The sequence below is a fragment of the Ooceraea biroi genome, chromosome 5 (genome assembly GCF_003672135.1).
Source record: "Ooceraea biroi isolate clonal line C1 chromosome 5, Obir_v5.4, whole genome shotgun sequence".
In the NCBI taxonomy this organism is placed as follows: domain Eukaryota; kingdom Metazoa; phylum Arthropoda; class Insecta; order Hymenoptera; family Formicidae; genus Ooceraea; species Ooceraea biroi.
Window position 1 is genome coordinate 16,964,355 of NC_039510.1, and position 14,733 is coordinate 16,979,087.

At 40.2% G+C, this 14,733-nt stretch overlaps 2 protein-coding genes across 5 annotated transcripts in view; one reads left to right on the plus strand and one right to left on the minus strand.

Annotated features, from left to right (window-relative positions):
• Window positions 1-101: 101 nt before the first annotated feature.
• On the plus strand, window positions 102-8,144 carry LOC105284910 (serine/threonine-protein phosphatase 6 regulatory ankyrin repeat subunit A). 2 transcript variants are annotated; one of them, XM_011348748.3, is made up of 13 exons: window positions 102-457; window positions 898-1,022; window positions 1,128-1,388; window positions 1,561-1,753; window positions 1,840-2,029; window positions 2,113-2,359; window positions 2,434-2,548; window positions 2,623-2,712; window positions 2,805-3,909; window positions 3,975-4,253; window positions 4,399-4,670; window positions 4,782-4,911; window positions 4,989-8,144. In XM_011348748.3, exons 1-13 carry the CDS (start codon window positions 431-433, stop codon window positions 5,102-5,104), a joined length of 3,150 nt encoding a protein of 1,049 aa, XP_011347050.1. In that variant the 5' UTR covers window positions 102-430; the 3' UTR covers window positions 5,105-8,144. The 2 variants fall into 2 exon arrangements, with proteins under 2 accessions (XP_011347050.1, XP_011347051.1); XM_011348749.3 differs by having other exon boundaries at window positions 4,782-4,926; window positions 4,989-5,128.
• A 1,316-nt stretch (window positions 8,145-9,460) lies between these two features.
• LOC105284914 (facilitated trehalose transporter Tret1-2 homolog) overlaps window positions 9,461-14,733 on the minus strand; it is a 30,212-nt gene continuing 24,939 nt past the window's right edge. For 2 of the 3 annotated variants that reach the window (XM_020033432.2, XM_011348757.3), the window contains 5 exons: window positions 12,509-12,592; window positions 11,610-11,957; window positions 11,224-11,381; window positions 10,543-10,995; window positions 9,876-10,461 (listed from right to left, as the gene is read on the minus strand). In XM_020033432.2, coding sequence (XP_019888991.1) covers window positions 9,876-10,461; window positions 10,543-10,995; window positions 11,224-11,381; window positions 11,610-11,957; window positions 12,509-12,568 — 1,605 coding nt within the window. In that variant the 5' untranslated portion in view covers window positions 12,569-12,592. Of the gene's footprint in view, window positions 10,462-10,542; window positions 10,996-11,223; window positions 11,382-11,609; window positions 11,958-12,508; window positions 12,593-14,733 lie in introns of all 3 variants that reach the window. The other variant, XM_020033429.2, reaches the window with a different exon arrangement.

The following is a 14,733-nucleotide window of genomic DNA, read 5'->3' on the forward strand; positions in this document are numbered from 1 at the left end:
GTCGTCATGCCGCTAACTTCAGTGCTGTCTCATGATGGCGATGTCACGCGACTCCTGGAATCGCAGACTCGAAGATGGCGGCGAGAAGCGCATCGGATAGTCCAGCCACGTGCGCGTAATAAATACACAATTGATAAAATGCTCCACCGGCGCATCGCTCGCCATTGAGACTCATTTGAGCGAACGAGACAACAGGAAGGGAGGACAGGAAAAGAGCCATTCGTCGTGCAACGTTCGCGCGCAATTTTCCATCTGATTTGTCCAACCGGCTAACGGCAATCGAAAATCGTGGGGGGTCATGACCAAGCGCGAGGAATCGACGATTCGATGATTCACTCGTCGTTGCCACTCGCTCGTGAGCAGGTGATGATGTCCGTGTAGAGAAAAAAAAGGAATTAAATAGGAAGAGTCCGGAAGACATCGTGTCGATATGAAGGAACAGGAATTCGAAGATGAGGTATACCACGTTTTGCTTCTAAATCAGGATTCTGTCCATTATCAGTGTGCGAGCATACGCGTTTTAGGTTAGATTGTTGTGTCAAACTTGCTGCCTCAACGGTTGTTGGTTTGCGCGTTAAAAATCTGTTTATATGTTTAGCTGGACGTTTAGCTAGCGCTTCGTATCATTTTTCTCGTTTCGTCTGAAATCTCAGGAATATACGTTTATATATAAATTTAATGGAAATGCTTTAATGTAAATTTAATTTTTATTCTATCTTCAAAAAGGAAGGAAGTTCATGGTATAGTTAAGACGAACAGATATTTATATTGCGCTTACTTTTTAGATTAGAATAATATATATATATTTTTCCGAGATTGACAAATATTTCTCATAAAATTTTCCAAAAAGCGTATAATAAATCTACAAAAAATAAATTTATTCGTTTTTTTTGACAGCCTCCTTTGTTACAAGCTGTATTCTTTGGAAATGTGGAGAAAGTTCGTACATTATTGTCACAACAGGAAGATATTAATTGGACAGACAAGGAGCAGCGTTCTCTCTTACATGCGGCAGCGTACAGGTCAATATCTCGACCACAATAAAATACTGAAAACATAAAATTTCAAAATAAAGTACTTTGAGCATCATGCAATTCTATAAAGATGTTTATGTTCATATTTTTCAGAGGAGATATCGCCGTTGTCGAGACGCTCTTGTTGCATGGTGCAACAGTTAATAGTAAAGATAAAAAATGGTTAACACCTTTGCACATAGCTTGTGGGGCAGGCAATTATAATATAGTAGATGTCTTGTTGAAGTACAAGGCGGACGCGAATGCTCGAGATCGTAATTGGCAAACGCCGCTACACGTAGCGGCGGCGAATAATTCTCTACAATGCGTGGATCTTCTGATACCGCATTTATTAAATATCAATGTCACAGACAGGTTCGTATATTTTCAATTGTACTTCTTATCACAGTAATCACGTAACGATCAGTGGAAAATTATAGACAAATTATTTATTATTAATTCATCCAGAATTGTAAATAATGGACACATACGTATGCACATATGTATGTATAAATTTTATTATCGAATTGTGAATTATTTTATGCAGGAGTGGTAAAACGTGTCTCCATCATGCTGCATACAACGGGCATCTCGAAATGGTCGAATGGCTAACGCAATTCGGTTGTGTCGTAAATGCTTCCGATAAGAAGGACCGAAGGGCTTTACATTTTGCGGCGTACAAAGGCCACGAGGAGGTTGTGAAAGCATTAATAGCCAAGGGCGCCGAGGTGGATGTTAAAGTACGAATATTTTAGACTAGAATATTCTTAGGTACATGTTACACATACGTATTCGCATATTTATCTTCTCTGTATTTGTATGTAAGGACCGAGATCTATATACTCCATTACATGCAGCAGCCGCTTCTGGTTATACAGAATGTATACATGTTTTGATCGAAGCTGGCGCGTACGCCGAGGCCATGAACGTGTACGGAAGCACGGCACTGCATATCGCCTGTTTGAATGGACATCCCGGTTCTGTCCTGGAACTTATCGCTCGTGGCGTTAATATAGGTAGGTAGAAATCCGCATTTTTAAAAATAAAAAGGTTTTATAACGCAATAGATTTATATAAATGTGTATTGCCCGCTTTGTAGAGGCTATAAATTACCGGGGACAGACCGCGCTGCATGTCGCCGCCGCGAGCACGCAAGGCGTTCACTGTTTCGATATACTTATACGGGCGGGCTTGAAGATAAACGTGTACTCGGAAGACGGTCGTACACCGTTGCACATGACTGCTATTCACGGAAGATTTACACGATCCAAAACGTTACTGGACGTAGGAGCCTTCCCTGATGCGAAGGACAAAAATGGGAATACGGCTTTGCACATTGCGGCCTGGTAAATTGCATGAAATGATTATGAAGAAAATTCTCTTCGAATGGGAAACAGTAGAAATGAACGATACGTTGTAGGTACGGTTACGAGTGTCTGGTAACAACCCTGCTGGAATACTCTGCGTCTCCGGCGACACGGAACGCGCAACAGCGGACTCCCTTACATCTGAGTTGCTTGGCAGGACACATCGAAGTGAGTCATGAATTTATCGATGCGATCCGTGCGCTCGATGCAACAATGTTTCATATCTTTTTGTCGTTTTGCAGGTTTGTAGGAAGCTCTTGCAGGTTGACAGTAAGCGAATTGATGCGCGAGACATCGGTGGCAGGACTGCTCTACATTTAGCAGCGTTTAAAGTAACGTTGACTTTGAATTCCTCGTGACGATTATTTTTAATGTTTGTGATTTCGAAGGCATATACATTTTGCATTTTGAACATTCTGTGTAGGGTTCGGTAGATTGTTTGGATCTGCTGTTATCCAACGGTGCGAATTTTCGTCTAGCCGACAACGATAATCGACTAGCTCTTCATCACGCCGCAAGCCAGGGTCACTATCCGTGCGTCTTCACTCTGGTTGGCTTCGGTAGTGACTCGAACGCTCAGGACGTGAACGGTGCCACGCCTTTGCACCTGGCCGCAGCGGCGTCGAATTCCAACGCTCTGTGCGTGCAATACTTGCTGCAGCACAGAGCGGATCCGCGTTTACGCGATAAACGCGGCTTCACCGCGATCCACTACGCGGTGGCGGGCGGCAATCAAGCTGCGCTGGAGGCGCTTCTAAACGCGTCGTCGCCAGGAAATCAGACCGCGTCGGTCGGCTCTTCGGCCGGGCAGGAGCAACCCTTACCGGCGCTCACTCCGATACACCTGGCGGCATACCATGGCCATAGCGAGATCTTAAGGCTGCTGTTACCTCTGTTCCCAAACACAAATATACAAGAAGACAGTGGGAAAACGCCGCTGGATCTGGCTGCCTACGAAGGACACAAACAGTGTATCGAGCTCTTGTTGCAAGCCGGCGCTTTGGTGTCGGTACAGGATTCCGTCACGAAACGTACACCTATACACTGCGCCGCTGCAATGGGTCATGCCGATTGCCTAGCCCTTCTCCTGCAAAACGCGGACGATCCCGATGTAGTGAATTGCTACGACGCCAAGCAACGTACTGCCTTAGCACTGGCAGTGGCAAACAATCACTCGGAGTGCGCGATACTATTGTTGAAACACAAAGCCGACTGCAATTTACCGGACATCAACAAGCACACGCCGTTATTTAGGACGGTAATTAACGAGCGCGATAATCAGTTGGTGAAGCTGTTACTGAAATATGGAGCGCGAGTGGCTGTGCAAGACGTGAACGGCAAAACGCCGTTGCACTTGGCAGCGGCTTGCGGACGGCTGTACGCCTTAGCGGCTCTCGTTAAAGCCGACCCAACAGCGGCCGCTTTGAAGGACGACCAAGGCTGCACGGTACTTCACTGGGCTTGTTACAATGGTAATTCAAATTGCGTGGAGTATCTTTTGAACTGCAACGTGTTCGACTCCTTAGAAGGTAGGTATTCGTTCGTTCCGTTGAAAAAAAATGTTTGATAAGCTAATCAATGAGATCATTCGCAGGTAGTCCATTCTCGGCGGTGCATTGCGCTGTATACCAGGGATCCGCGCATTGCTTGGAGCTATTGATCAACAAGTACGGCGGACAGGCGGTCGCTGCACCGAAGGATTCGTCATGTGGCCTGTTACCGCTGCACGTTGCAGCCAGTGCTGGATCGGTCGAGTGTGCGCGACTGATCTTGAGCTCCGTCGGCCCAGAACTGGCAGGTCTCGAGACACCCGATTACTTCGGACGGACGCCGCTTCTCTGCGCGGCCGTCAACGGACAGTCCAGTGCTATCGGTAACGTATTCGCATCCCCCAATGAAATTAATTTATTTTTCAGAATAACTAACACGCTGAAAACTTGCCGGATAATTGAAATTAGTGAATAAAAGCTGTTTACATAATTTCGCTCTCGTATTAACACGATACGTTCCACCGATAGAATTACTGCTCGAGTGGAAAGCCAATGTACGTGCTGTCGATTCCAGTAAGAATACAGCGTTGCACTTAGCATGCCAAAGACGCCACTCCGCCGCGGCGGCACTGCTCCTCAGTTGGATCGAGTCGCTCGGCAGCTCGGACAACGACAAGGGCACGTCGCAACAGCAGCAGCAGCAACAATCGCAACAACAGCAGCGAACGGCCATCATCAACATGACCAATAAGCAGCAGAGGACGCCGCTGCATCTGGCGGCAAGAAATGGTCTTGTAACGGTAAGAGTTGCATCTAAAAACATATGATAACGTAATTGATAAGCGTGTAACGTATAATTTATCGGAGTCCCTTACACGAAGTAACTTATAAAAATATTATTTTGTCATCAGATTACGCGTCGATTACTGCAATTGGGTGCGAGTGTCGTTGCCGTCGACGCCGATGGGCTCACACCCGCGTTAGCCTGCGCTCCAAATCCGGCAGTGGCCAAGTGTCTAGCTACCATTCTTGCCGCACACGGTATGTAAACACGCGGTACGTTTTACCTCTTGTATCCTTTTACGATGCGTGAAATTAATGTAACATCGTGCTCTTAGGTCAAAATGGGGAAACTGCACAGTACTCGCCATCGATTCAGCAAACATCGGAAGTCTACCTGAACGGCCGAAATGGTGTGGACTCGCAGCACAGCTCTGATTCAGAGTTTTACTGACAGCAAGCATCAACACGCTCGGATCGTCAAGCGTCGTTCCAAGCGGATCTGAATGTTGACTCAACGCACGGCAACATCGACGCTGCCAGATTGATTTGGACGAGTTGTTGGCTCTTCTCCGTTCTAGCGTAATTAGCATAAATCTGACGGTTTCTGATTAGCCAGATGGTATCGTCGACGAACGAACAAGTCTATCGCGTTAATTAGTCTCGTAAGTAGCAATCGTGACAATATCCGTGTATGTACTATATTATCGCGAATTTGATTAGGGGGTTAATCGAATTACTGATCGACTGCCATGGGTGTCTGTATGTATGTACGTATGTAATTAATCGGAGTTACTAGATACCAGCGAATTATGCAATATCCAGAGTCAAACAGTTTTCCGTTTACAAAACCTGATGAAACCTCGTGAAACCTTTGCAAACTCCGTTTGTAAAAACATACTTGATGTCTCGATGCGCGAAGTACAAAATTCTTTTATACATACCACGCGATACGATGCTTGTGCAAAAACCAGGTATCATTCTAATTTCATTTTAAAATCCATACGCAATTAGGACGATATATATATAGATTAGAATAATTCGGGGAATATTGCTTAGCTGTACATATCATTCGATGTCGAGATCGCATAATATCCATTTCACGGTTAACGGTAGAAACGATACGTATTACTTTCATTTTAGATAACGTGCGATATTAGTAGTGTCCAAGCGACGATCATTGCTACTGTGCACGACGAGCGTATCTTTAATTAAAAAAAATACCAAATTCCGCCGTTTAGCACTCAAGTGTATTGTTTTTAGAATCACTCTGTGGTTTTCGTATTGAAATTTATTAATCTTTTATTGTAGCCGAAATGAACAATATCTGACATTACGTATAATATATTTTTTTCTCTCTCTCTCTCATGTAACTCATATATGTGCACTTGTGCATAATTGAGAGGATAAGACATTCGCAATTTTGCGTATTCTCCATATTCGTAATTTACGACTTTTAAATCAATGATTAATGCACACGTTGTTTTCTTGGGTTCAATAATATCTTTGCATAATTTTCTAATTGAATAATTAACGATTGATAACAAGTAACGTGCTTGATAGTTCTTTCATCGATTAATGCAAATGGACTACAGAAAATAATAACTTGTAATTGTTAACTAACACGTAGTCACACAGCGGGTCTACAAATGCAATAAGCGACCGAAAATTATTTAACTATAAAATTTAACGATAAAACGCTGCACTATTAGTTTCGTAGTCGGGTAGACGTAATAATCAAAAGGCGCGTTCGTCCTTATGGCGAGTAATTAGAAGTCAATGCGAATATCAACGTAGTTAATGCTCAATCAATTGCATTTAATATTCTAGGTTGATTGTAGTTTAGTTTGGCGGACGTCTTCCATTCTCTCAGCAGTATGCCAGTTAAAAGTCGCGATTCGCGGCGCCACAAAACATCAGGCTTTATCCATGTGTATGCATGGACATGTTCTTTATCGAATGATCTTATATGCTTTTTCGCATTTCTAGATAGCAGTTTAGTTGGACATTAAATTTTGACCATGTTTTCGCAAGGCCTTTGTAATCTGGTTTGTTTGGCATAAGTACGCAAAAGCGTTCATGTTTACGTTAGAGTAAAGAGATGCCGAAAATATGAACGTTCAATTACCGATGTCCCGTTGTAAATATTATTGGAGTATTGAAGGACTGAATTTATCCCCGAACATAATATATAGAACTCTGTATATAAAATAGGGCAATGTGACAGAGAAGAGAGACGAGTTTCTAGCTATTTTCCTAGACATTTGTAGCGAAGCCTAAACTGCCTGTAACTCTACGTCGAACGAGAAAGTGAAGCTTTTAAATATAATTTTATTATATATACATATATTATATATAATATAAGATCAAAGAATTAGTTAACGTGAATCGGACTCATGGACATATATTTGTCTATGATTGGATTATTATTCTATTTTCGAATGCTTTACGTTCTCCGTTTTGACCGTCACAATGATTTACAAAAATTACGTCTGTATTTGCTTAAAAAATTTATTCGCTTAGTAGTAATCCCATTGAGTGTTTTGTTGGTTATTTTTATATCATGCTTTATTTAATATTTGTCGTTTTGACCAATGTATTTTTCAAATTATTCATGCTACATGTGATACATCAACAATAATGTGATACGATATTGCCTAGAATCAACTATCTCTTTTCTATTATACGTAAATGCGAATTAAACCGGTGGAGAAAAGCTTTCCTCGCCATTTATAAGAAAGTGCAATAATTTTTAAAGAAATACAGAAGTTATTTATGTACAATGTGACGATTGAAATATTAAGCATATTCTGCGTGCGGCAATAATTTTATTATTTTTGTACTTATGCATTTTTCCCCCAGAAATTTACGCATTTAATTATGAGCGTTATCTAAAGCGTTGTTTAAACGCAACAATATATGTGTATATTTTTTAGAATTATATATATATACATACATACCTCCCCTCACACACACACACACACACACACACACGCACACACGCGCGCGCATACATATACGTATATAAACATATATAGTATATAAACAATTTTTTAAATGCCAATGTGATTGATGAAATGATAGGAAACATTATCGTTCATCGAGGATATCATAATTTTATTGTACATATTAACTCTAATCATCGCACTTAAGTGTAATAATTACACGATTAATGAAATTGTTGATATTAGCAAATTGCAATCTCCGATTTGTACATGATTTTGTACTCCTGCGACCATTGTATAAAATCAGAAGGCGAGAAAGTTGGATACACGTGCGTTAGCGATCTCGGAAACGCAAAACTCCATTGCTGTATAAATATCGAGAAAGATATTTTTTCTATATTCCTTCCTCGCATACAATATTTTGCAGAGTATAATATTGTATTATGTGAAAGTGATATCATATTTTAAGCAGTCGTCGATATCATACATCTGTATCGCGAACATTTATAATCAATATACGTCAATTTACGTTCTATTTTCACATGTGAACTCGTAGTTATTCACTCAACTTTTTTCCTCCCCAGCATCCCTATCTTACTCGAAGTTTTAATTTCTTACGATATCAATTTTTATATAAATTAAGTAAAAGTTTTTTTTTAAATAACGATTTTGACAATAGTATAATAGTATAAGTAAAATGATTTTCATATATATAGGTAACACATATTTATATGTTATGCACATTATAAAAACAAATTATTTTCAGTAAATTATAATAAATATCTAGAAATTATTATAATTTATTCTTATACTATAAGTTTTCTTTACATTGATAACACAGCATAGAAACAAAGATAACAAGAATTATATAATAATATACTCCGCATACACTTTTGGGTATCTATAAAATTCAATTAATTAATTTTATAAATTATAGATTGTATGCCTGAAACCCACAGATCTTAAAATGATATTTAGATAAAATATATAAATAATCACAAAGCTATATCTTTAATCTTTTTAAATTATAGTATTTAATATAAATAATCATAAAACGAAGATAATGCACAAAATATTTATTATTACAGGCATATTTATTGTTATATGCACATGTGTGTAGCACATAAGTAGGATGCAAGAAGACGGATAAGTTACACCGTGCTGTTTATACATATGACTGAACCACACGAAAATTCCCGAGAATTTAAGGATTAGTATTAGGAAAGCATGCAAAGTAAAGAAGTTACTGATTTTCTCGAACGATCGTCGGTATAGTAGTTTTCTTTTAGAGTACTACTGTATCGATTATTCGAAGCAAGCAAGAAGAATCAATAACCTACTCAATTTGCATGTTATTCTAATATAAATCTTTAAATTCTCGGGAATTCTCGTTACTCGTTAGCATATATTATGCCAGATCGGGCCCCGGGTAGCGTTCGGTATATGGAGGGATGGCTTGTGACGCATACAAGCATGTATCGGGTCCGTACGCGCTCGAATACGACCGACCGCGACCGAGCAGCTCGCGTATGTATGGAGATATGTTATTTCCGTTTCACTTTTATCTGCAGTATACATACATACATATATGCTACACATATAAATCATATGCATCAATAATAAAATATAAATAAAATATATAGAAGTAATATAAAGTATTACCTATTGTGCACTTTTTTCTGAATTTTGTATTGAAATTGAAATTATTAATTAGGAAATTAAATATCGTAATTAAAACTTTAGAAATATATGTATAAGACTTTTATTTATAAAGAAAGAAATTAGACACATAGTTATTATGAAACTAATTTTTTTTAATATTAACATTATATATTTGTCCATAAAAAATATAATACACGTTTAAATATGTATGTACAAAACGTAATATTAATATTTACAACTTATCAAATTAAATATATGTACAAATAATATTTCTCTAACATATATGTAAGTTTAGAAAATACATATACGCTCCACGTGTAATATAATACTATATTTTACTTAATTATTATATAAAAACCTACAGTTTTATGTCATATGTTTAGGAATGTTTATAATACTGAAGAAATGTTTAGCGATAAGGAAAAGACGGTATCTTCACAATTGACACCACATGGTGTGCGCGTAATGCGTGCGTGTGCGCGTGTGTGTGCGAACGTCGAAAGTTCATCAAGTACATAAAATAAATATATACGTCTTTGTTCAACAAATAACATAATATTATAATTCCATATAACAAATTATTTCTCTGTTAAATAAAGCTTTTTTATGCGCATTCGTTTAAAGGCACACGTGTTCAAGTGCGATGTTTATAACTTGTTGATCTTGACTCAATTCCTTTTGAGATGCTTTGGTATCTTTGTCCAAGTTCTCCGGAGATAACTCCAAGCAGAAATTGTCGTAGACGTACGCGTTCGTTAGGACACTCGACTGTTTTTCCTCCGAGATCGATGTGAATCGCTGAAGGGTGATATTCTTCGGCTGTAACATGTTTGAGAAGATCTTGCAGGCCGTTTGCTCCGTCCAATTCGACTTGCTGCAAAATTTCATCTCGATGTCATCGAGACTGCGTCCCCGCGTCTCCGGTAATATCGTTAAGGCGAAGATGGCGCCTAATAGACTAGCCGCACTGAATATCCACATCGTGTATTTCAAACCAATGACGGCGTTTAGATCTGGATACATTTTGATCGTAACGAACGTCAGCATTTGCGCGATGCTGGTCGTGAGACCACCCAAGCCACCCCTGAATCTCAGTGGGTACAACTCTGATGTCATCACCCATGGTAGCGTGAGGAAACCAATCATGGATGCACCTACGTGAGCGCCGATGCAGAGTAGAGGCACCCATGACGGAAAATTGAACCTGATTACCAAGGAAATCATATTACTTCTTCGAAATTTTATGTTTCGAACATTATTCAAGTTAAACGTGGAAAATACCAACCTGAACGTGAGAGCAATTCCCATGGCCGCGACAGCCATACCAAAACCGCTGACGAACGCTAGGACCCGTCTGCCTAAATTGTTCGCTAGTCCAGCTCCGAAGATTGACGCAAATAGTCTGATAGAAGCTATACCGACACTGGCCGCATAATCGTTCACATCGATGTCGATGTCCCTCAGCACGTTTACAGCGTAAAACAAGATCACGTAAATGCCGGAGAGCTGTTGAAGGGCGAAGAAGATGAAGAGTATCAGGAACGGTTTCCATACGTTGGGCATGTGCAACGCTTGCAGTATGCTCTCTTTCTTCTCTTTTCGCTTCGCGTTCGTTTCGCAAAGCTCTTGGTACTCCTTATCGACGTTCAATCCTGGACCTCGTAGCCATAGAAGGGCTTCTTTGGCCTCCTGCGTTCGACCTCTCGATGCCAGCCAGGCGGGAGATTCCGGTAACATCCTGAGAAAGCAAAGCTCTCGTTCACTGATGCTCGTGATTGCAAAAGGGCCAAAAATGTTCATTTTATTAAAATATTTGTAAAAGTATTCGAGATATTGACGTTTCGAAATTGTTGCCGAATATTCTTTGTTATCTGCCGTCTTCATTTCCATTTTAGTCATACAGTCTTGTTTAATCTTATGTTTCATTATCGTAAAAAGGAATAGGTGCTCTCATGAAGAAAATTACCGTGTCAATGCGAGCGACAGAATCGCGGGAGCGATGCTAAAGGCGGCAGTGCGTTCCCACGTCGTGATTGCACCCAGGGTATATACTATTAGAACGCCCACAGAGACCAAAATTGGCCCGCAGCTTGCTAGCCAAGCTCTTTGATTTGGAGCTGCTGTCTACAAAATAAAGATGAAAATACATAAGCAATAAATAGAATATTTTTATTTTATCAAAATTAAATTTGCACAAACATACTAAACAAACAAGAATATGTATTAATCATTAATTAAAAATTGAAAATTAATAATCATAGCAACAATATTCTGATATTATGTTACATGTATTTGATTAACATTTAACAATCAAATACGGGTCAATTTATCTAGCATTTTAGCTACGCATACCTCACTGACGTAGAGATACAGTCCATTGGCCATGCCCGTGCCGATGCCGCTGACGAATCTGCCAGCGTATAGCATCGGCACGCTCCTCGATAATGTGATCAGCAGCCAGCCAACGACGTGCGGTAGCGTGGCCAAAGCAATCGCGGATCTGCGTCCGAAATACTCCGCGAAGAGACCCGCAACGAGAGCGCCGAGCGGATTGGAGGCGACGCCTAGGGATGCGATCCACGAGGCTTGAGACTGATCCGCGAAATTCGACTCCAACAGCTTTGGTATCAGGATCGCGCTGTATCCTTGCGACAGCCCTACGGAGATCTGGCCAGAATGCGCGGCCAAGCCCGCGAGGATCTGCGGATATCACAAATTATCGAATGAAATGTTTACTGTAATAATTGAATGTGTATGTGGATACCTAATGATTAATGAAATTACTCATACATTCTTTTTCTCTATTTATATTATTCGTTTACTTTTATTTCTCTTTAATATGCTACAGCCTTCAAGTGCATCGCTATTGTATGCATTACGGATTACGCAATCAGCGCAAGAAGCTATCAGCATTTCTCTATCCTGGCATCCGGCTTCGTAAGTAATTGTTTCGTATCAGAAATGTTTCGCGTTGACATTCTGCGAGAAGAGTAGAATTTCAGCAAAAAGTCGTACTTGTCTTTGTCTTCTGTTCGATTAAGTAATTAATGGGAATTCTATCTTTTCTCGTTATTTGACATTTATCCGATTTGCGGATACAACTACTACTATATTTCGCAAGACGAAATACCAAAATTACCGATGCCAACTCTTTGCTAATGCTAGCCATGGAAGAATGTGGCATTGTCGCGGACGTGCTCGATTGCATCATCGCTAATCGCGTAATCGTAACACGGAATTAAATGCCTTACACCTTTCTTGTCGCCAGAGCAAAGGATTTTCCACCAGAGCTTTGTTTGAGTAATCATCATGCACGTCGATGCACGTACAGGCTTCTGTAAAAATAATGAGATAATTAGTAGTAGCGAATAACTATAGCAAAATATTGATCACGTCAATCTCCGTGTGTATCATTCCAAATTAAGACGGTGATTGAAGCTAATTCAGATAATATATTGACTGCTATGATACGTAATGTTTTAATAAATTAGCTGTAATTGTACATCTCCTTTCCGATTTTAGAAAAAGCACGTGGACTCGCACGAGCTCTTGCGTTCGGCGAACCGTGCAGCGAATTCCTTTCCGGCATGACTCGTTTTTCATTACGAATAACAATGCGAAGATCAAAATGAATACACGCGACACAGTAAGTACAAGTAATCGTATTTGATTCAAAAAATTCCTCGATTGCTCAGCGGCTCAATGGAGATCTCGCTGGAAACACTGTAATACCGATTCGCGATGGGAAGCATTAGCTCATCTCGACATCGATAACATTGCATAAAATTAATTACTCGAGAAGACTTTGCAATAAAATTAAAAAGATATTTCCGCAGATCTCTGCATTTCTCGAATTAATCGATTCTACATAAGCCGTTTATCTGCCTGTGACTTATCAGCGTTCGCAACATTCATCTCTATCCAATTCTATTTCTATCCAACGTTCCACTAACATTTACTGAGGACCAATCCAAGATAAATGCTTTGCTTAAGATTCTTTTGCAAATTTCGTTTATAACTTTGTTATATTACATTGTTATATAACTTGTATTTCCTTGCCTTCCTTTCAATTTGCTCTCAATTTGTAACTTAAATCCGCATTCGTTTGCCAACTCGCACGCGTGCTACCCGCATATTCAACCATTTGTCTATCCTCATGAATTCCCATTCACAGCCTCTCAGCTGTGAATGAAATTTCGCTCATTTGCTCGCGCGATCTCCGGATAGTCATTCGTCTGTGCTCGCAAATTTCTGGATCGAGGACCCGAGGGACTGTCAAACACCTCCACGCCATTTCCTCCTGAACAATAGGATCATTACGCAGGAGAGATGAGATCTCCACAAATCGTAGTTGTAAGGATCTTTACCGCGCCAAGCGTCCTTTAGCTCTGCTTATCGCCGCTTGCAATATCGCATAAATTAAGCGAACGAATCAATCAAACGATTGACTCGCGAGATAGTTCACTGCACGAAATATTTCGGGAACTGGCGAACAACGATCTCGTGTGATTCACGAGACCGGCTGGCGGCGACTCGTCACTCATTCCGCTGGATTTTCTCAATCAGTTTCGCGCGTTGAACGCAATTTAGCCGATTTAACGCGGCACGAGAAGAGAGAATTAGAGACCTCAAACGTGTTATCGCGCCTACCGCATCGCGCGTCCATTCATCATGCTTCGCGCAATTTCATCGTATCGCTCCTCAACGTCTGCACGTTTTATTTGATAAGATCGCCGTCGATTAACGACGTTATAAATCTGCCTGCACGGCATAGGTACAGGTTCCCATGCATTTCATACTCCGTGAGAAGGACGAGTCTGTCTCCCCCATTGCCGCCACGAGATTACTTTATTAAGTCGATCACGAAAGATGGATTAAAGGGCCTCGGAGACGAATCGTACGTCTTGCCCTTCGGTACTTGACAATTCATGTTGCTAGTATCACAAAATTGAATTCAGACATTATTCTCAACATAATGACTCATATGTGTACACTTTTATTCGGTTGAGATTTTATTTTTATTTCTTTTGAATTATATATAAATGTTCCAATTCGCGATTTTAGGAATGCGCGTATAATGGTAATCTCGAGATAAAGACATTATAGTATGCTTTACTATTGGCTTCGATATCACCCTCGGGATGCTCTGGATGGCAATGAACCACATTCGTCAAACGCAAAAAAACAGATATATTTGAGAATCACAAACAACCGATATACAATGTGCGTCAAGCTCTCGCTGCCATCTTCTCCTCTCCGCTCTTCGCCAGATGCAATCCGTAATTCCGAACACCCCGATAGGTCAATAACATGCAGAACGAAATGAAGCATGCAACGAAAAATGCAACACGCGTCAATAATTAGCACATCGCAAATGTAATTAAATTCACGTATTGTGTCTCTTTTCAAGTAGATTCATAATTAATTCGGTTAAAGTTCGTTTTGTCAATAAAATTTAATAAACGCAAACGTTGAT